This window comes from Lissotriton helveticus, chromosome 7, assembly GCF_964261635.1.
Source record: "Lissotriton helveticus chromosome 7, aLisHel1.1, whole genome shotgun sequence".
Taxonomy (NCBI): Eukaryota; Metazoa; Chordata; class Amphibia; order Caudata; family Salamandridae; genus Lissotriton; species Lissotriton helveticus.
The window spans coordinates 509,717,786-509,740,084 of record NC_136068.1 but is presented as its reverse complement, the minus strand read 5'-3'; the positions used below and the strand labels follow the sequence as shown (position 1 = coordinate 509,740,084).

The 22,299-nt window shown below is 46.8% G+C and overlaps 1 protein-coding gene across 1 annotated transcript in view; it reads right to left on the bottom strand.

Moving 5' to 3' along the window:
* The window catches only part of LOC144768685 (uncharacterized), a 9,047,330-nt gene that overhangs the window by 2,542,250 nt on the left and 6,482,781 nt on the right, over window positions 1–22,299 (bottom strand). Inside the window, exon 52 of the mRNA XM_078652515.1 lies at window positions 10,613–10,648. Coding sequence (XP_078508641.1) covers window positions 10,613–10,648 — 36 coding nt within the window. The remainder of the gene's footprint in view (window positions 1–10,612; window positions 10,649–22,299) is intronic.

Sequence of the window (22,299 nt, the reverse complement as noted above, 5' to 3'; positions counted from 1 at the left end):
TTGATGCACTCCGAATCCAGACAAACCCTCACATTAATTATGACAACTTTGGGACTTGCGGATGTATGGAGGGAGAGAGCGGGTAACACTCTGGGGGTTTCCTTTCAAAACCTCAAATATAATCATAAATCGAGAATTGATTACGCTCTTTTTAGTTACATCCTCAAAGATGCTCTGAAGGATCTGGTTTATCTTCCCTCCCACATTTCAGATCATTCTGCCATTCTCTTTACTTTAACTCTTTCCCAGGAGATTAGACATACTACCTGGTCTTTTGACATGACAATTTTGCTAGAGGAGGAAGAAATAAGCTTTTTTATCGCAGAGTCCACCTCATTCTTGGAAATTAATCTAACCTCTGCTACTATTGTGACGGTATGGGAAGCACTCAAAGCGTATCTAAGAGGGTGTATAACCAACCGAGCCTCTTACAGAGGGAAGATATATAGAGAATCAATCACAAAAATAGAGCAGGAACTAGCAATAATAGATCAGAAGAGTGGATCCACTATCCGATCACTAACCGATCAAGAGAGGTGGGAGGAGTTAAAGAAAAATTTGGAAAATCTACTTCAAAGAGGGGTGGCTAAGAGGTGGGAGGCTAGCAAGCTCCAACATTTTGAATATGGAGAGGCTGCAGGCAAGGTTTTGGCCTGGAAAATTAAATCAGACCAAGCCAAAAAATACATCAGGGAAATAAGGGTGGGGGGGGAGCCACTGCTCGGATCTCCAACCTAGGAATTGGAAGTGCCTTTCAGGAATTCTTCCGGAACATCTATAGGGAGGAGATCACGAAAGACGCGATGGCCCGGGAGGCATGGTTAGATAAGATCGAAATGCCTTCCCTTTCACTAGTACAAAGTGATCGCTTGGACAAAGAAATATCAGAGGCAGAAGTCCGTAATGCTATTAACCGATTGAAGCGGGGGAAGGCGGCCGGACCAGATGGTCTTCCAGGGGAGTTGTACCGTGTCTTGTGTCCCGCTATCATTCCAACATTGACGGCCCTCTTCAATGATATCTTTATGGAAGGCGTAGTACCTCCTGAGTCATGGAGGGAGGCAATGATAGTTCTGATTCCCAAACCAGGAAAGGACCCGACCGACTGTGGGTCTTATAGGCCGATCTCGCTCCTAAATGACGATTATAGGATCTTCGCAGCCATTCTATCAGCACGGCTTGGGAGCGAGATCGGCTCAATAATACACGATGATCAGAAGGGATTTATAAGGGGGCGCCAGCTGGCAGACCTTACTCACGATCTGATTGGCGCAATCGACATCGCCTCAACCTTCTCTCTACCCCTGGGCATTTTGACCCTGGATGCTACTAAAGCGTTTGACAGGGTCAACTGGCCATACTTGACTGCTGTAATGAGAATGTTTCGGTTTGGGGAAAGGTTTTTACGAGTCATCAGTCTGCTATATAGGGACCCTAAGGACAGTCTTATGATCAATGGTACCTGCACTGAGCCCTTCCAAATCATGAGGGGTACTAGGCAGGGTTGCCCGCTCTCCCCTCTCCTATTCAATTTATATTTAGAACCCTTCGTGCAAGTTCTCAGAGAGGAGCCTAGTATCTTCCCTTTCAAATTTGGAGGGTGGGTGAAGCGGGTAGGACTCTATGCCGATGACATCCTCATTTACACAAAAAATCAGGTTGAAGCTTTTCCCACAGTTGTAAAAAGGGCAGAGGAATTTGGGCGGATCTCCGGATATGACATCAATGTGGGAAAGACGGAGATCATGACCTGGAACCTAGCCCCAGCGATTCTCCAGGCCCTAGGCCTTTCCTTTGTTCGTGATGTGGTTCTTATACCACTATTTTAGTATATGGTACAAAGTGCCCCTAGGGCATTACTGTATTTTGTGCAACTTATTGTATTTTAATTAAGTATCTTGTATTGTGCTGGTGCCTCTGACCTCATAAAGAGTTCAGAGGATTGTGTTAGAAATAAATACATATATATTTTGATATACAACCTGTGTGGTGTCCTTTCACTTGGTATTAAGGGGATTGCATATGGTAAAACAGCTGGCTTCACATGCCCTCTTGAGTTTAGACTAAGACTGTTTTGTCTATGCTACCATTAGGATAGCTGTCTATAAGGTTGACTTTACAACCATCACCATAAGGGTTGTTTGGACTGGTGCAAGGTGCTCACTAGAATAGTGAACATCATATACCAGGCCAACTTCTCACACTTACCTTCTGGAACAATCTTTCTAATGGATACTTTGTCTACCTGCAGATTCCTCACTTTTTATATATCACAGGTGTCAGACTGAATTCAGAAACCTTTCAATAGCTCTCCACTTTGATAGGAGAATGTAAGAAACTGAGTTATTGCTTGAGGGGGGTTGTAAACCCAAATCAAGCAACAACTATAATCCTTGTTTGGGTGAACCAAAACAGTCACTTAATTAACCTACCCTTTGGTAGCTTGGCACAAAACATTCAGGGGCAGATTTACAAGCCCCTTGCACCAATTCTGCATCTCTTTTAACATGGAAAAAGTGATGCAAAAGTGGTGCATGGGGCTTGTAAATCTGCCCCTCAGATTTACTTGGATGCAGCGTGTGAAGTGTTTAATGCAGCACACAAACAATAATGAAATGAAACACAACACAAGAAAAATCCTGCACCAATTTAGAAAAATAATAAAATGTTTAATAAATAATTTGACACAAAAACAACAAAAGTCCAGTCAGTAGAATGCGGGCAATTAAATTTTAGGTTCAAATCCTTTTATTGAGTTTGACATTGAAAAGAACAATAAAAAAAAAATACTACGACCAACATCCTATGTCGTGTGAGGTACAACAAATAAAAAGGGAGAAAACTGAAGAGAATAGACAAAGAGATGGGGACATTAAAGTGGGGGAAATTAATTACCTATTTAGCTGAAATGATGGCCTTCAACATAGAAACAAGATATATTGCTTGTCTAGAAACTGAAAGTGAGTGCCATATCAGTCAATACTGTCTTTTTGTGGGTATAAGGTGGAGGATGCGTAAGTAGGCTGTGAATGTCAATTCTAAGAATTCTTGGGACAGGAATTTCAGACAGGGTCCCCACATCTTGTTGAATTGAGGCAGCTTCTGCTCTATTGAGGATCTTAGCTTCTCCATGGCAAGGAGATCCCAGATTTTGTAGATTCAGTCTAAGTGAGTGGGTATTGTAGCTGTACCCCAAAGTGCTAGCAATACTTGCTTGGTAGGGCATAGAGCCAGAGTGATGGCTCATCCACGCGTGGATTTCAAGGGATAAGTCAGGGCATTCAGGAGACCCAGGAGAATGTAGCTCGGGAATCTGGGGAGTTCGATGTTATACATTTGGTCAATAGAGGCAAACACTTCAGACCAGAACTGCTAAAGCTTTGTACACTGCCAAAGAAGGTGGGTTAAAGTTTCCACTTAGTTGCAGCCCCTCCAGCAACATGCATATCCACCTCTCTTCCATTGAGCTGTTTGCGCAGGGGTTTAGTACCTATAGTGGGATTTTTTGAGAAATGTTCTTTTGCCTGAGGTGCTATGTACTGAATAATGGGAATGGGCTCACTTTTGAATGGCTGACTATTCTTTGGAAGTGAAGAACAATTGTTACTTACATGTAAACAGGTGGTTCTCCAGTATTGGTGTCTTTCATAGATTAACATGCTTGAATATTCCCCGTCGTCGAAGTGGGAGCCCCACGGTAAATAAAATAGCAATAAAATCCCAATAAAATATGTATGGAAAAACATAACACAAAAATACACAACCAGAAATACTTGTAAGTGCCAGGTTAGTATTGTCACCTAGGAATACATAGAGAGAGAAAACTTTTGTAACATATCCCTGTCATTATGTTAGTCCAAACTACAGCTAATCAGGCGCAAGCACCCCTCCAGAACCTTCTCCTCAGAGAGGCCCTCAGATTTTCATAGCACAGGAGTGACAAAAGAGTCTAGGAGGAGAAGCGAGCCTCTGAGGGGAGGGGGGTGGGTCGCATGTGAATCTATGAAAGACACCAATACTGGAGAACCACCTGTTTACAGGTAAGTAACACTTGTTCTTCTCCAGTATTAGGGTGTCTTTCATAGATTCACATGCTTGACTAGAATAGTGAGCAGTAACAGCCAGCTGTAAGAGCAAAAACAGCAATGTATAGGCATAACGATGCAAGATAGCATAGCATAGCCAGGCAGGAATGATAATAATAATAATAACACTACCGTTACACAAACCATATAGGTGGAGGGTAGAAAGCAGAGGCTCACCTTAGTTAAAAAGATTGCGAAGCACTGCTTGTCCCACTGCCGTATCAGCTTTCTTGATCGTTTCAAGGCAGTAATGTCTCGTGCAAGTGTGCCTGCTGGACCACGTAGCTGCTCTGCTAATTTGGTGAATCGGCACACCAGCAAACAGGGCTGTAGAAGATGACATCGCCCTGGTGGAATGACCTCTCACCGAGGATTGAAGAGGCTGGCCAGCTTTCTGATGGCAGAAAGAAATTGCTGAAAAAATCCAACGTGCAATAGTTGGCTTGGTAACAGAACGCCCCTTGCACATGCGTCCGTAGGTGACGAACAGCTGATCAGATTGGCGGAAGGGTGCCGGCCTATCGATGTAAAATTTAAGGCATCGCTTAACGTCCAGAAATGTAAACGTTGCTCCGCTGGAGATTGAGGATTGGAAAAGAAAGTCTTTAAGAAAACAGGTTCTTGAGGTGAAAGTCAGTGGGCACCTTAGGCATGAAAGTCGGGTTGGGCGAAGCACTACACAGTCCGATTTGAATTGGAGAAAAGGAGGCTTAATGGTAAATGCGTGAATATCACTCACGCAACGTGAAGAGGTTAAAGCAAGGAGAAGGGCCACTTTACAAGTAAAAAATTTCAAATCCGCTTTGTGGATAGGCTCGAATGGTGCCTTCATTAATTGAGCCAAAACAATGTTGAGAAGCCAGGTTGGAGGAGGACGCCTAATGGGCGGGAACTTCCTGAACAGTCCTTTGAAAAACTGACGAATGACTCTGGAAGAGCAGAGAGAGGAAGAGCCATCCTGCTGGAAGCGAGAAATCGCCGCCAAGAAAACCTTCAAAGTAGAGTGGGAAAGCCCTGACTGTGCCAGCTCTAGAAAGAACGGTAGTAACTGAGCTGGAGTAGAATGAACAGGATGAAGGTTGGCAGCTGGCACCAGTGACAGAATCTTTTCCACTTTAGTTTATAAGTCTTTATTGTAGATGGAGCTCTGGCATTGGCAAGAATGTCTCTGCATGATGGCGGGATGTTCAAATGGGCAAATTCAAGGTGCTCAGGTTCCAGTCCGATAATTTGAGAGAGGAGGGGTCCGGATGACAGATCAGACCCTCGTCCATCGTGAGGAGGTCCGCTCGAGGATGAAGTAGAATGGGTTCGCACTGAGAAAGAAGCATCAGTTCCGAGAACCACGCTTGTCGAGGCCATCTGGGAGCGATTAGGAGAATGTGGCACAGCTGTCTCCGCACCTTCCACAACACTCGAGGAACCAGTGGAAGCAGCGGAAAGACGTAGGAGAATAGACCACACCAATTCATCAAAAGGGCATTCCCGGACGATTCTGGATGGGGAAGCCAACTTGCAAAGGACGGGCATTTCCGGTTCTCTGGGCTCGCAAAGAGATCTATGCTTGGATGACCCCAACGCCGAAAGATGAAGTCCAGATGTAGCTCCCACTCGTCAGTAGAGGATGCGGACCTGCTGAGGGCATCCACTAGGATGTTCGAGATGCCCGGTAGATGAACTGCTGTCAGGGTAATGTGGTGCCGAAGCGCCCAATCCCAGCTAGTCTGTGCCAGTCGAGACAGGAGAGGAGATTTGGTGCCGCCCTGCTTGTTCACATAGTGCATACTGGTGGTATTATCGGTTTGGATGAGCACCGATTCTCCCTGGATCAGAAGATGGAACGATTTGAGAGCCAGGAAGATGGCCATCAACTCCAACCTGTTGATGTGCCAGGAGCGTTGAGACAGAGTCCATTTGCCCTGGATGGACAGCCCTTTAAGGTGTGTGCCCCAACCTTCCAAGGAGGCATCCGTTGTCAGAATGAGTTGTGGAGCTGTGGTGAGAAATGAGGTCCCAGCAGCCACGTTGGACGGCTGCGCCCACCAATGGAGAGCCAACCTCATCCGGGCGGTCTCACAAACGAGATCGTTGAAAGAGCCGGTAACCTGACGCCACTGACTGTCCAATTCTTCCTGAATGGGGTGACTCCTGAGCCTGCAATTTGGGATCAGAGATATGCACGAGGATGCCATTCCCAGAAAAGACTTCAATATACGAACGGAAACTGACTCTTATGAAAAAATGAGAGCCACCAGGCGTAGAATCCGCAGCTTACGTTCGTGAGACACGAATGCTTTGGCTAGTGACGTATCCAGAGTGGCGCCTAGAAAAGTCCTGCAGTGAGCTGGGTCGACCTGAGACTTCTCGGCATTGATGGAAAGACCGAGGGAGCGAAATAAGGTCTGACAGAGTTGAGTGTCTCGAGACAGCTGGCTGTGAGACTACGACTTGATGAGACAATCGTCTAGGTATGGAAAAATTTGAACGCCCTGTAGACATAGGTAATCCACCACTGGAGCCAAAACCTTTGTGAAGACACGAGGGGCGGAGCGCAGGCCGAAAGGCAGCACCCTGAATTGAAAGTCTCGTCGCCCCACCCGGAAGCGCAAGTGCTTCCGGTGACGAGGAAGAATTGGCACATGGAAATAAGCATCCTGGAGGTCGAGGGTGGTCATGAAGTCGTCCTTGCAGAAAAGACGTAGGATCTCCATCAGCGTGAGCATGCGGAAGAACTGCCACTTCAGGTATTTGTTCAGTGCCCGTAAATCAAGGATTGGACGCCAGTCGCCTGTCTTTTTGAGGATGAGGAAAAACCAGGAATAAAATCCCATCCCCCTCTGAGACTTGGGAACCTCTTCGATGGCACCTTTTTGAATCATGATGTGAATCTGCTGGAAAAGTTCTTTGAAGTGTGCAGGAGGCGGACCAGTCGAAGGAGTGTGAGGAGGAAACTTTACGAACTCCAAGGCATGGCCCTTTGATACAATATCCAGCACTCAACGGTCCGAGGTGATTGAGGACCATTGAGAAAAGAACAGGGAGATTCGACCTCCAACCTTGCGCGGGAAAGGTAAGTCATTGCCTTTTGGAAGTGGAACCTCTATTGGAAGACTTTCCACGATATGATTTGGAAGACTGCTGGTGAGAGGTCTGCTGCGGCTGGTTAGAATACTGTTGATTTCCCTGGCCATAGGAGTGGTATTGATTAGATCTGCCACGAAAGGAAGAGGTGGTGCCGCGTCCGCGGGCACCACGAAAAAGCTGTTTGCGGAACTGTAAAGTGCCCAAGGAACGAGCCGTTTCAGTATCTTTCTTCATCGTCTGCAGTGCCTCATCGACATGTTGACCAAAGAGTGACTCGCCGTCATAATGTATGTCGAGAATTTTCACCTGAACTTCCTGGTGAAAAGAGGTAGAACGAAGCCAACCCTGGCGTCGCAGAACAGCTGCCCTCGCAAGCTGACGGAAACCAGTGCAGGCAATATCCACGGAGCAGTCGATGATCTCCGATGACGCTCTTTCCCCTCCTGAAGAATTTTAAGAGCCAACGCCCTGGAGGACTCAGGAATGAGGGCAACAAAGGTGGAAATGTCAGACCACATCTGACGATTGTAGCGTCCCAGTATGGCCAACGCATTAGCAGCCCTTACAGTAGTGGAAGCCATAGTTGAAAATGTTCGCCCGATGGCATCGAGGCGACGACCTTCGCGATCAGGAGGAGCCGTAATCGGGGAAGATGGGTTGCTGGAACGGCGCTGGGCGGCCTGGGTGACTACGGAATCCAGCTTAGGCTGTGCCACCAGGCAAGCTGGAGAACCCTGGGGCGCCTTATACTTTTTCTCCAAACTAGGTAGTTGTGCAGGGATGGAATTCGGCGTTTGCATCAACTTGAGTCCCTCATTCCAAAGAAAGTCAATGATTGGGACTTTCCGAACTTGTTTGAAAGGTTGACTCTTAAAGTCGTAAAGAAAGCAGTCTTCTTCCCTTTGAACCATAGGAAGTTTAAAGCGGAGCGCCGCTCTATCCATGAGTTGGTGAAAGCCTGCAATGTCAACAGGGGGGGAATCCCCAGGAGTTGCAGGTGGCGGGGACTGTGTCTGAATTTGGTAATTGTCCCAGCCTTGCATGCCGCCATCACCATCATTATCATCATCATCCTGCAGCTTGCCATCCTCTCTGTCTGGGCAAAGATTATCATCATCCTCTTCGCACACCGTAGCATGGACCTGAATAGAAGTCTTAGCCGGAGCAGTTGGCGGTGCCGGTAGCGGCAGCGGAACAGCGGCAGGAGCTGGTGCAGGTGCAGGTGCCATAGGCAGAGGCAAACCATGGCGAGATGGCGGAAAACACCTGTTGTAATCCTCCAGCATATACTGGAGATTGGAAATGAGGGAAAGAGGAAGTGCTGCCATAGGAACCTGAGTGGACGGTTCCTCCTCCTGAAAATACGAGTCCTCATGATCATCGCCATAGTCTTGGCACTTTATGACTAGTTCAGAAGGGCTTCGTGCTGCCCGGAAATGATCATCCTCATCTTCCTCAGACCCAGAGTCCTGTTCAGAACCTGTCGCAAACACAGGTGACGGGGGCTGCTTGTCACGTGGAATGGCAAGCTGTTCCAGAGGCACTTGGCGACGTTGGTGCAAAGGGTCGGCGGAGGAAGCACCAGACCCGGATGAAGGAATCGGCACCAGAGGCAAGGATGCGAAGGATAATGGCACCACCGTCGACGAAATCATCGTCGAAGCCGTCGACGACGACAGAACAGACATCGACGGAGCCATCGTTGACGGAGCCACAGTCGACTGAGTCGTCGCAGACGAGGCCGTCGTCGTCAAAACCGCCGTCGACGGAACATTCGTCGACGGAGCAGACGATGACGAGGTGGCTTTCTTCACAATCCTCGTCGATGTAGATCCAGTTGATGACGAGAGACCCTTCTTCAACGTCGAGGCGATAGGGATCGTCGAAGAAACAGTCTTAAAACTGAGGCATACCTTCGTCGACGCCGTCGACGCACTCACCGTCGATGAACCTGAAGCCGAAGTCGTCGTCACTTTTGTCGTCGACGAGCCGGAGACGGCAGATCTCTTCGGCGGGACGATCGTCGACGCTCCCGTCGAAATTTTACACGTTTTCAGGTGGAAACGTGCTTAGAAGAAGCCGTAAACGCCTGAGAGTCAGATCTCGGGGATGTCCGCATAGCAGGAGGAGGTGGGGACACCACTGGAGCCTTCAAGAGTGAGAGTTTCTTCTTCTTCAAGAAGGGAGAAGGTAAATCCTGCACACTGCTACGCTTCGAGGCTGCATTAGAAGTACCTGACATCAGGCTTTCTGCGTCAGAAAGAGCTGAATCCTTGTCTTTCAGCCTTTGTAACCAGAGGAGGAGGCGACCCTCTCTATCCTTTAAGGTTTTGGTGGAAAAAGTCCTGCAAATTTTACATTAGCCTACCTCATGGTCAGGGTAGAGGCAATATATACACTGCTTGTGGGGGTCCTCAGAATAAAGTCTCAACTTCCCACAAGAAGAACAAGGTCTAAACAAAGACTTCTTACTTGAAGACGTTGTAGAAAGTACTGGAAATGAGACGAAAGTAGAAAACTGAGCAAAGCTCAGGGAGACTCCTTTTACACGACGTGCGGTAGAAAATCTGAGGGCCTGAGCCTCTGAGGAGAAGGTTCTGGAGGGGTGCTTGCGCCTGATTGGCTGTAGTTTGGACTAACATAATGACAGGGATGTGTTACAAAAGTTGTCTCTCTCTCTATGTATTCCTATGTGAGAATACTAACCTGGTACTTACAAGTATTTCTGGTTGTGTATTTTTGTGTTATGTTTTTAAATACATATTTTATTGGGATTTTATTGCTATTTTACTTACCGTGTGGCTCCCACTTCGACGACGGGGAATATTCAAGCATGTGAATCTATGAAAGACACCCTAATACTGGAGAAGAGGCGTTCGCACTTTTCTTCCAGCGCAACAGTGCTGAGGATTTGACGGGGTTCTGTAGAGTGTTGAGAAATATATATATGTCGGAGAGGAGACCTCATCAGTATTTCTAGTGTGAAGCCATTCTCAAATGATAAGAGAGGATGGCTAGCATGAGACAGATGCAGGGCTAAGTGACCCAGTGTTGGATGGCTAAGTACTGACACTGAATGGCGGATGCGACACGATAATGTCGTTGGATCTGTGCAAAGTGAAACTGCGCCCATCTCTTTCCCCTTCTCCATCCATCAATCTACTAAGCCCTGGTTCCTATAACATGATAAACCTACCACCGTGGTCATAGCACAAAACATATTTACAATTGTCTCACAGGGTTAACATAAAGTACAGACATGTCTAACAACCCACCCCACATGGCGTAGCGTGCTATCCACAAGGGCAAGCGCTCCAGCGTCCCACGTAGGGATAGTAAGTGCTATATAAATGTTCCAATACAATACATAACAATTACTGGTGATATACAGAAAAGCTTTTACATGTCTTATAACATCTTAGAGAAAAGAGAGATTTTCTCACCTGAGCGAGGAGCCGGGAGAGGGGCCTGTTCAGATCCTGAGTAAAACAAGAATAGTGCAAATTATTACAAGACGCACAAGTGCACAAGAGTGCAAACTGTGGAACCTTTCAGGATTTCTATGTCAGAGAGTTAAATATGAAACACTAAACTAGAACACAGAATGTTCCACCTCACTGCAGTGCAGGAATGTGAAGTATCCACTGCAAAAAAGAGAAATACCTTGTGATCTAAGGTACTGCACTTAAAATCAGAGCACTGATGTGGCATTTTCGATCCTGCATGGAAGAAAAAGTTACTTACCTTCTGGAACAATCTTTCTAGTGGACACTTTGTATACCTGCAGATTCCTCACTTTTTATATATCGCAGGTGTCAGACTGAATTCAGAAAACTTTCAATAGCTGTCCACTTTGATAGGAGAATATAAGAAACTGAATTCTTGCTTGAGGGGGGGTTGTAAACCGAAATCAAGCAACAACCACAATCCTTGTTCGGGTGAACCAAAACAGTCATTTAATTAACCTACCCTTTGGTAGCTTGGCACAAAACACTCACACTTAACTTAGATGCAGGATGTGAAGTGTTTATGCAGCACACAAACAGTAATGAAATGAAACCTAACACAAGAAAAATTCAGCACCAATTTAGAAAAATAATGAAAAGTTTACTAAATAATTTGACACCAAAACAACAAAAATCCAGTCAGTAGAATGGGGACAATTACTTTTTAGGTTCAAATCCTTTTATTGAGTTTGACATTGAAAAGAACAATACAAAAAAAAACTACGACCGACATCCACTGGCGGGTGGGGACTAAGTGAAAAGGTAGAAAACTGAAGAGAATAGACAAAGAGATGAGGATAGTAGAGTGGGGAAATTAGCTAAACTGATGGCCTTCAACATAGAAACAAGGTATATCGCTTGTTTAGAAACTGAAAGTGAGTGCCATATCAGTCAATACTGTTTTTGTGGGTATAAGGTGGAGGATGCGTAAGTAGACTGGGCATGTCAATTCTAAGAATTCTTGGGACAGGAATTTCAGTCAGGGTCCCCACATATTGTTGAATTGAGGCAGCTTCTGCTCTACTGAGGATGTTAGCTTCTCCATGGCAAGGAGATCCCAGATTTTGTAGATTCAGTCTGAGTGAGTGGGTATTGTAGCTGGACCCAAAGTGCTAGCAATGCTTGCCTGGCAGGGCATAGAGCCAGAGTGATGGCTCGTCCACGCGTGGATTTCAAGGGTAAGTCAGGGCATTCAGGACACCCGGTAGAATGTAGCTCGGCAATCTGGGGAGTTCGATGTTATACATTTGGTCAATGGAGGCAAAGACTTTAGACCAGTACTGCTAAAGCTTTGTACACTGCTAAAGAAGGTGGGTTAAAGTTCCCATTTGGTCGCAGCCCCTCCAGCAACATGCATATCCATCTCTCTTCCATTGAGCTGTTTGCGCAGGATATTTAGTACCTATAGTGGGATTTTTTGAGGAATGTTCCTTTGCCTGAGGTGCTATGTACTGAAGAATGGGAATGGGCTCACTTTTGAAGACTGACCATTCTTTGGATGTGAAGAGGCATTCGCACATTTCCCCTAGCGCAAAAGTGCTGAGGATTTGACGAGGTTCTGTAGAGTGTTGAGAAATATATATAAGTCGGAGAGGGGACGTCATCAGTATTTCTAGTGTAAAGCCATTTCTCAAATGGTAAGAGAAGATAACTCGCATGAGGCAGATGCAGGACTAAGTGACCCAGTGCTGGATGGCTAAGTACTGACACTAAGTGCCGGATGGGATATGATAATGTCACTGGACTTATAACATCTTAGAGAAAAGAGCGATTTTCTCACCTGAGCGAGGAGATGGGGGAGGGCCCTGTTCTGATCCTGAGTAAAACAAGATAAGTGCAAATTATCACAAGACGCACAAGTGCACAAGAGTGCAAACTGTGGAACCTTTCAGGATTTCTATGTCAGAGAGTTAAATATGAAGCACTAAACTGGAACACAGAATGCTCCACCTCACTGCAGTGCAGGAATGTGGCGTATCCACTGAAAAATAGAGAAATACCTTGTGATGTAAGGTACTGCACTTGATATCAGAGCTCTGCTGTGGCATCTAGTATCCTGTATGGAAGTAAAAGTTACTTACCTTCTGGAACAATCTTTCTAGAGGATACGTTGACTACCTGCAGATTCCTCACTTTTTATATAACGCAGGTGTAAGACTGAATTCAGAAACGTTTCAATAGCTCTCCAATTTGATAGGAGAATGTAAGACACTGAGTTCTTGCTTTATGGGGGTTTGTGAACCCAAATCAAGCAACAACCACAATCCTTGTTCGGGTGAACCAAAACAGTCACTTAAATAACCTACCCTGTGGTAGCTTGACACAAAAACTCAGACTTAACTTAGATGCAGCGTGTGAAGTGTTTATGCAGCACACAAACAGTAATGAAATGAAACATAACATAAGAAAAATCCCCCACCAATTTAGAAAAATAATGAAAAGTTTATAAATAATTTGACACCAAAACAACAAAAATCCAGTCAGTAGAATGGGGGCAATTACTTTTTAGGTTCAAATCCTATTATTGAGTTTGACATTGAAAAGAACAATACAAAAAAAACTACGACCAACAGCCACTGGCGGGTGGGAAAGAAAACAAGTTACTACAGTTATCCAGTATTGGTATCTTTCATAGATTCACATGCCTGAATCATTCCCCGTCGCCGAGGCGGGAGTCCCACGGTAATAATATATATAATAGCAGTGCCTTAGAAAATTATTTGTAGTAGGCTGAAAAGACTATAGGCCCAAAACTTAGCAGCCTATCTACCTCATTATGTAAAAATAACTGAAACAGGAGTTCCAACCAATCAGCTGTCCGCACCCTCTAGAACCTTCTCAGCTGAGGCAGTTCTCCTCAGATTTTTCCAGCACAAGTGAGAAGTTTGTATCCCTAATAAAGAACTGCTTTGCCAGGGAGGAGGGTGGGTTCATGTGAATCTATGAAAGATGCCAATACTGGATAACTGTAGTTACAGGTAAGTAACTTGTTTTCTTTTCCAGTATTGGGGTATCTTTCATAGATTCACATGCCTGAATCAGAATAGCAAGCAGTAAAGTCATAACTGTCGTTAGCGGAAGATGGGAGACAAACCGTAATTGTACATATCCCCCACACAATCGGAAGGTTATAGAGCACTAAAATGTAAATATACATATATGCAGAAAAAAACCTTCATATAATATCATTCATAATAAAGACAGCATTTGATAAGAACAGTACAGTAAATCATACATATTTTTATAACATCAATATAATGTGAGAGACCCAAAACGTATAACCTTAGTGAAGAAGATGCTGCAGCACCGCTTCTCCCACTGCTGTATCATCATGTGATGCCGACCGCAAGCAGTAGTGCTTTGTAAAAGTATGGACACTTTTCCATGTAGCAGCTCGGCAAATGTTCTCCAGCGTGACCCCAGCAAATAAGGCTGTCGACGCCGACATCATTCTGGTGTAATGTGCTTTAACTTTTCTGATTAAAGGTCTGTTAGCCTTCTCGTGACAGAATTGTATTACAGAGGATAACCATCTAGCTATAGTTGCTTTCGTCACTGCTAGTCCTAGCGTGACCTGTCCATAAGGAAGAAATAGCTGGTTAGATTTTCTTATGTCCTTAGTTTTTTGTAGATAGAACGTTAGACATCGTTTCACATCAAGTGAGTGCAGGGCCCTTTCTGCCGGTGTGACAGGATCCGGGAAAAAAGTCTTTAGCTTTACCGGCTGATTAATATGAAATTGAGATGGTACCTTAGGAATGAACTTTGGATTGGTTCTCAGGGTTACAGAGTCCTTAGAGAAATGTAGGAAAGGCTCTGCAATCGTGAAAGCTTGTATCTCGCTGACTCTCCGGGCTGAAGTGAGAGCTAGTAAAATAGCTACTTTCCAGGTTAGAAACTTCAGTTCAGCTCTGTGAATAGGCTCAAAGGGCCTTCTCATTAATTGGGACAAAACGATATTGAGGTCCCATTCAGGAGGTGGAGGCCGAATTGGAGGGAAAGCTCTGAATAACCCCTTAAGAAATTGCTTTATTAATGAGAAAGAGCATAGTGATGGCTTGTTAGAACTTTTCCTGAATCTGGATATAGCGGCCAGATGTACTTTAATAGAAGAGAATACCAGACCTGCTTTGGCTAGCGACAGCAAGTAAGGAAGGATGTTCTCAGGTGGAGCCTGGAGCGGATGAATATTATTTGCTTCACACCAACTACAGAATCGTCTCCATTTAAAACAATATGTTCTGATGGTACTCTGAGCGCGGGCTTGAGATAAAATCTCTCTGCAGTCCGCAGAAATGTTGAGATCCTTAAACTCTAAGAAGTCAGGAACCAGGCGTGCAAGTGAAGCGATTGAGGTTCCGGTTGTAGAATCTGACCTCCTTCCCTTGTCAACATTGAAATTGTTGGTTTGAGACAAAGTGGAGGTTGTTGAGATAGCAGGAGTAGTTCTTGGAACTAGTACTGCCTCGGTCAGCGAGGAGCAATGAGGAAGAGAGTGCAATGTTCCCTCTTCATCTTTTGTAGTATCCTTGGTATTAAAGGAATTGGGGGACAGGTGTATGAAAAGATTCCGGACCATCTCATCGACAGGGCATTTCCCCTTGACCCCCGTTGAGGAAATCTGCTGGCTTAGTACAGGCATTTGCTGTTTTGTTGCGTCGCAAACAGATCCAGAGTTGGTGTGCCCCATGTTTGAAAGATCCTGGCCACTAGATTCTGCTCTAGTTCCCATTCGTGACAACCTGTGAGAGATCTGCTGAGGTTGTCGGCTAGAGAGTTTTGAACACCCTTCACATGCTCCGCTCTGAGGGTTATGCCGTGTTGTATGACCCGCTCCCACATCTCTTGAGCTTCCTGCGAGAGGGAGAGAGATCTCGTCCCACCTTGTTTGTTGATGTAATACATGCTGGTGGTATTGTCTGTACGCACCAGCACTGAGGAATTTGCAATTCTCGGTAGGAACGCCTGCAGAGATAGGAAAATGGCTCTTAACTCTAGGCTGTTGATGTGTTTCTGCCGATATTGGTGAGACCATTGCCCCTGAATCTGAAGGTCCTGGAGGTGACCTCCCCAACTTTCCATAGAAGCCTCTGTAGTCAGGATAAACTCCGGAATGGTTTGGAGAAACGTGAGGCCCGGTGACAGATTGTTTCCTTTTGACCACCAAAGAAGAGCCCGCCTCATTCTGGGTGTCACCTTTAAGCTCTCGTCGAAAGAGCCTCCTACTTGTCGCCATTGTCGGTGCAATTCTTCTTGCAGAGGCCTCATCCTGAGTCTCGCCAATGGGACTAGACTGATCGCTGACTAGCACATCCCCAGAAGAGAAGCATATGTTCGGACCGAAAGTGACTTTTTTGCTGAGATTAGTTTTGCCAGCTTTTGAAGTTTGATCTGTCGCTCCTGAGACAAGAACGCCTTGCAGCGTCGGGTGTCCAGTGATGCTCCCAGAAAAGTCAACACCTGACAGGGTTGCAGTTGAGATTTCTTTGCATTGAGAGTGAGTCCTAGGTTTGAGAATAGACGGAGGGAGCTTTTGACCGCTTGTCTTGTAGCCTGTCTCGATGGTCCCTTGAGCAGCCAGTCGTCGAGGTATGGGAAGACTTGTATTCCCTGCGACCTCAGTGCTGCAGAAACTGGGGCTAAACACTTTGTAAATATTCTTGGTGCGGATATTAGACCGAATGGGAGCACCTTGAACTGAAAGTGGACGCCACCCACTGTGAATCTCAGGTATTTGCGGTGTTTGGGGTGTATAGGGATGTGGAAGTAAGCGTCTTCCAGGTCCAGAGAAGCCATAAAATCTCCTTCGTTGAGTCAATTGAGCACATCTGCCAACGTCACCATGCGAAAACTCTGTTTCTTTAGAAATTTGTTGAGTTCGCGCAGATCCAAAATCGGGCGCCACTCCCCCGACTTCTTTTTTATGAGGAAGAAGCGAGAGTAAAATCCTTTTCCTTTTTGCAAGATGGGAACCTTCTCTATCGCATTCTTGTGGAACATATTTAAGGCTTCTTTGAACAGTAAGTGAAGACGAGGGGGAGGGGGAGCCCTGGGCGGGATTGTAGGTGGTTTCTTTAAGAACTCCAGAGTGTGTCCGTTCTTGACTAGGTCGAGGACCCACTGATCCGAAGTAATGTTCCGCCATTGCTGGTAAAATGCGGAGATCTTCGCTCCCACAGGGAGGGGAGGATGTTGGACTGGCGTCCGGCAGAGCTCATTGACGTTTGTTAGAATCTCGTCCTTTTTTGTTCGTCGTCTTCCTCCCTGACGAGAGAAATTACTGGAGGTAGGTTGTCTGTATGAAGATTGGTAATATGGCTGTTTGTACTGGGAGTGATACTGCCTGTTCTGTTGGTTGTGGTAATTTCCTCTGGACGAAAAACCACGACCTCTTGCCCCTCTAAAAGAGCCTCTTTTATATTGCAGGGTACCAAGTGATTTGGCGGTGGCGGTATCCGTCTTGATTGCCAGTAAGGCGTCGTCTATGTGCTTACCAAAGAGTGAGTCACCGTCGTAAGCCATATCCAAGATCTTAATTTGAACTTCCGGTCTGAAGGAGGTAGCTCTGAGCCAGCCCTGTCGCCTGAGGACTGTTGCACCTGCTAACTGTCTAAAGTTAGTGTTTGCGATGTCTAGGGCGCAGTCTATTATTTCTGATGCCGCCCTTTCTCTTTCTCTTGGTAGTTCGGACTGGACTGTTCCCATGAGGCACAGGGTCAGAGCTGATTTGCATATAGCCAGTGTCTAACCCAGGGTGGTGTGGAGTGCAAAAAAACGATGGATTTAGGCCCAGATCTTTGTACTGGGGTGAATGTATGACATTGTTCTACATTCTGTCCATCAACTGTGTTTTTTGCCCTTTCTCTTTCCAGCACTATTTTGAGTGCTTCCTGCTGTCGATCTTCAGGTATCAAATTTATGAACTCCGACAGATCCGACCACATCTGCCGGTCATAGCGGGCAAGTATTGCCAATGAATTCGCTGCTTTGACAGAAGCTGCAGCATTGGTGGAGAACTTCTTTCCTATAAGATCTAGTCTCCTGCCCTCCTTGTCCGGCGGTGTTGAAATTGGAGTGGATGGATTTTTGGACCTCAGTTGAGCAGCTTGAGATATCACAGAGTCCGGACGTGGATGGCCCAACAGACAAGATGGAGTGTCTGGCGGTGCTCGATACTTTTTCTCAATACGAGGAAGAACCGCAGGAATAGAAGCGGGGGTCTTCATAATGTTAAAACCTTCCTTCCAAATAAAATCTATAATAGGTATAGCCCTGGTGATCTTCCTATACCCCTCCTTGAATTCATGTAAAAAACAGTCAGACTGCGCAACAGTTACTGGCAGTTGAAACCTTGTAGCAGCCCGTTGCATAATGTTATGAAAGCGTCCAATATCCTCTGGTGGGGAATCCAAGGGCTGCGGCACAGGAGGTGAAGGCATGGGGATTATGTAATCATCCCAAGGATCTGTAGATGTATTGTCATTAGGCAACTGGCCTTCCTCCCTTCCATCTTCATCTGAAGAGGAGGTATTCTGATCGTCTTGCGGTGTAGGGTACACGGTGTGTCTTGGCGGCACTGGAACCTGTGGTGATGGAGGCCTAGCTACATCCACTGGTGCAGGAGGCACAGCTGGTGTGGATGGTGTAGGGGGGACTCCTTGGCTGTAGTCTGCCAACATGGCCTGCAAGTCTTGAATTAAAGAAGGAGGGAGATGACTTGTCTCCTCCGAATGTGGAGGTCTGTATGATTGTCTATAGCAAGGTGTAGACAATTCTTCCTGATAGTAATGCTCTTGCATATCTTCTTCATCCTCTTCCTGACATTTGATTCGCAAATCTGAAGGATGACGTGCAATTCCAAAGGGGCCTTCTTCATCTTCATCCTCATCCGATTCTTCCTCTACATATGTTTCCAAAATGTGCGATGGCAGAAGTGGGGAAATATTAGAATAGTCCTGTCTCTGATAGGTCTTCATTTGAAAATGAGTATATTGCACTCTTGTAGGTGGCGTCTTGGTAAGCAGATGCGCTGAAAGCGGCTGGCTCTTTGATGAAATTACCGCAGACGAGCTCGTCGTTGACGGACTTGTCGTCGAGGGTGACGTCGTCGACGGTTTCACAGTCGACGGGACTGTCGTCGACGGTGACGTCATCGACGGGGCTGACGTCGATGGAATCTTCGTCGACTGGACCGCCATCGACGGGGCTGTCGTCAATGGGATCATCCTCGACGGGGCTGACGTCGACGTAGCTGTCGTCGACAGGCTCTTTGTCGACGATGTCTTCGTCGTCGACGGGCTCTTCGTCGTCGACGGCTTCGACATCGATGGGGCTTTCGTCGACGATGCCTTCGTCAATGGGGCTTTCGTCGACGACGACTTCATCGATGATGGCGTCGTTGGCGTCGTAGGAACGGTTGTCGATGATGTTTTTGAGGAAGAATCCTTAGCCCCTGAAGATTTTTTAGAGAATACCTTCGCTGACACCATAGGAGAGGTGATAGCAGAAGTAGACACGGTAACAGAAGAGCTTGAGGTGGTAGAAGTCACAGATACAGTGTGAGACGACACCAGAGCAACAGTTTTAGTCTGGGCTGTACACACAATTTTAGATGAAGATCCTGAAGTTGTAGTCGATGGAGATCCAAGGGGAGGAGTGGATGACCTCCTTGGGGGTTCTGTAGCTCTATGAGAGGATTTATGATGCTTCTTTCTTTCAGGAGAAGAGCTGTCTTTGGATCTGGCTCTTTTGCTTGAAGAAGAGGCCCTGTCCTCATCATCTGTAGAAGATGATTTGAGCCATAAAAGTACCCTTGCCTCCCTGTCCCTGATAGTTTTGGCAGGGAAGGTGCGGCAAATCCTGCAATCCTTCACAATGTGAGAGGGATGCAGACAGTAGATGCAGTCAGAGTGCTGGTCATCCACATGGACCCTCTTTTTATTACAGGTCCCGCAGGCCTTGAAAAGGGTTTTCTTTTCAGACATCCTGAAGAAAAAGTAGAAAACTGAGTAGGCACTCAGGGAGACTTCCTTCCACACGGCATGCGGTGAAAATCTGAGGAGAACTGCCTCAGCTGGGAAGGTTCTAGAGGGTGCGGACAGCTGATTGGTTGGAACTTATGCTTCAATTCTTTTTACATAATGAGGTTGATAGGCTGCTAAGTTTTGGGCCTAGTTGGGCCTATAGTCTTTTCAGCCTACTACAAATAATTTTCTAAGGCACTGCTTATGTATATATTATTACCGTGGGACTCCCGCCTCGGCGACGGCGAATGATTCAGGCATGTGAATCTGTGAAAGATACCCCAATACTGGATAACAAGTGAAAAGGGAGAAAACTGAAGAGAATAGACAAAGAGATGGGGACAGTAGAGTGGGGGAAATGAATTACCTATTTAGCTGAAATGATGGCCTTCAACATAGAAACAAGGTATATCGCTTGTCTAGAAACTGAAGGTGAGTGCCATATCAGTCAATACTGTTTTTTGTGGGTATAAGGTGAAGGATGTGTAAGTAGCCTGGGCATATCAATTCTGAGAATTCTTGGGACAGGAATTTCAGACAGGGTCCCCCCATCTTGTTGAATTGAGGCAGCTTCTGCTCTACTGACGATTGTTAGCTTCTCCATGGCAAGGAGATCCCAGATTTTGTAGATCCAGTCTAAGTGAGTGGGTATTGTAGCTGCACCCCAAAGTGCTAGCAATACTTGCTTGGCAGGGCATAGAGCCAGAGTGATGGCTCGTCCACGTGTGGATTTCAAGGGATAAGTCAAGGACCTACTTGAAGGTGAAAACCTTTCCTGAACGCCGATATTCGCCGACGCCTTGAACCTGGGAACCGCCACTCGCTCCTGCAGCCTCCCTGTGTCCCAGGAGGGATTGACCGCCTGAGCCCCGCGTTAACAGCTTGCAGCACCCGCTTCGCGGGTGCCGCTGCGCAGGGCTCTGGTGTGGGGTCGAGGCAGCAGGTCTACACCCAGCATCCAGCACCCGGGAGGAAGAAAGAACTGTGCAAGGTAACTGGGGGCGCGTGAGGCAGGGACTCCATAGACCAGGAGTCCCTGCGCTGCACAGGTGTGCACGGCCGTGCCCCCAGCAAGCCACGCCCCCGGCTGTCCAAGCTCTGCTTAAGAGCGGAGCTTCCTTGAGAGCAGTGGGACCTACTTGAAGGTGAAAACCTTTCCTGAACGCCGATATTCGCCGACGCCTTGAACCTGGGAACCGCCACTCGCTCCTGCAGCCTCCCTGTGTCCCAGGAGGGATTGACCGCCTGAGCCCCGCGTTAACAGCTTGCAGCACCCGCTTCGCGGGTGCCGCTGCGCAGGGCTCTGGTGTGGGGTCGAGGCAGCAGGTCTACACCCAGCATCCAGCACCCGGGAGGAAGAAAGAACTGTGCAAGGTAACTGGGGGCGCGTGAGGCAGGGACTCCATAGACCAGGAGTCCCTGCGCTGCACAGGTGTGCACGGCCGCGCCCCCAGCAAGCCACGCCCCCGGCTGCAACACCCCCTTTAAACGTAGCGAGATAACGCTTAGCGGGACGCGAGCGGGACGCCGAGCGAAGCCCGGGTAAAGGGCGGGCCCTCTGTGGCCCTCAGGGGCCAGAAGAGGCCGGGCTGGGCCAGCCCCCTAAAATTGCCCTTTGATTTCATCGTACTTAGTCTCACAGCAACTAGCTTGACATTAGGTCTCCTTTATTGAGACAAGTTATAACTATCGGGTACCTCCTAACCCCGCATCCCTGGCAATGAGGAAAACTGCCAAAAAGACCAGGATGCCTACCCTGAGATCGAGCACAAAGGCTAATACGGATTATCCACCTCCCTTGCCAACCCTTACTGCCATTGATAAAATGCTCAAACAGACTATAGGGGCGGTATCCAATGCCATAGCTAACACCGAGAGAAGATTGTCCTTACCACCCGTGACCATCATCCAAGAAACTCAGGAATCCCTGATCAATCTATCAGAAGCCTCCAGAGACTTGGCAGAGGAGATCGATACTAGCCGGCCCCTAACCTCCTCGTCCTTTGCCGACCTTCCTTGCGCCCAGGCGCCCGCCGAAATGAGTAGGGATAGACCTGGCGCACAAATGAATATTCATGACATAAATGTACCACCAGTGGAGAAAATGCCGCACAAGGAAGGCCATAAACAAGGGAGAAAAAAAGGATCTTCAAAAACAAGTAACCATAATCTGATCACGCCCATCAATCCACCCACATCAGGAATACCATGTTGGATAACCAACATGGTGGCTGATCTTAAACTTGACCTTGAGCACTCCATCACGGTGCTGTTAAAACCCCTTATAGCAAAAATAGATAGACTGACATCACTGGTTAACAACAAGGGGATCAGCCCGAAAATTCATTTAGCGCAGGAATGTGACTCGACAAAATCAAAGGACCCTACACCAACAAGTGCACCTAAAGATAAGGCCTCTTTAACATCTGACGGGATGGCAAAACCTAATAACAACAATGTCACACAGAAAGGAGTTAAGGATAAACAAAAGGCTGCCTCTACCTCGCCCGTAGGCAAAAATAAAAAACAAACATCGACTGACAACAAAAAACTTCCACCCGGATCTTCTCAAACGGTGGAAGGAAATAACGCCCAAACCCC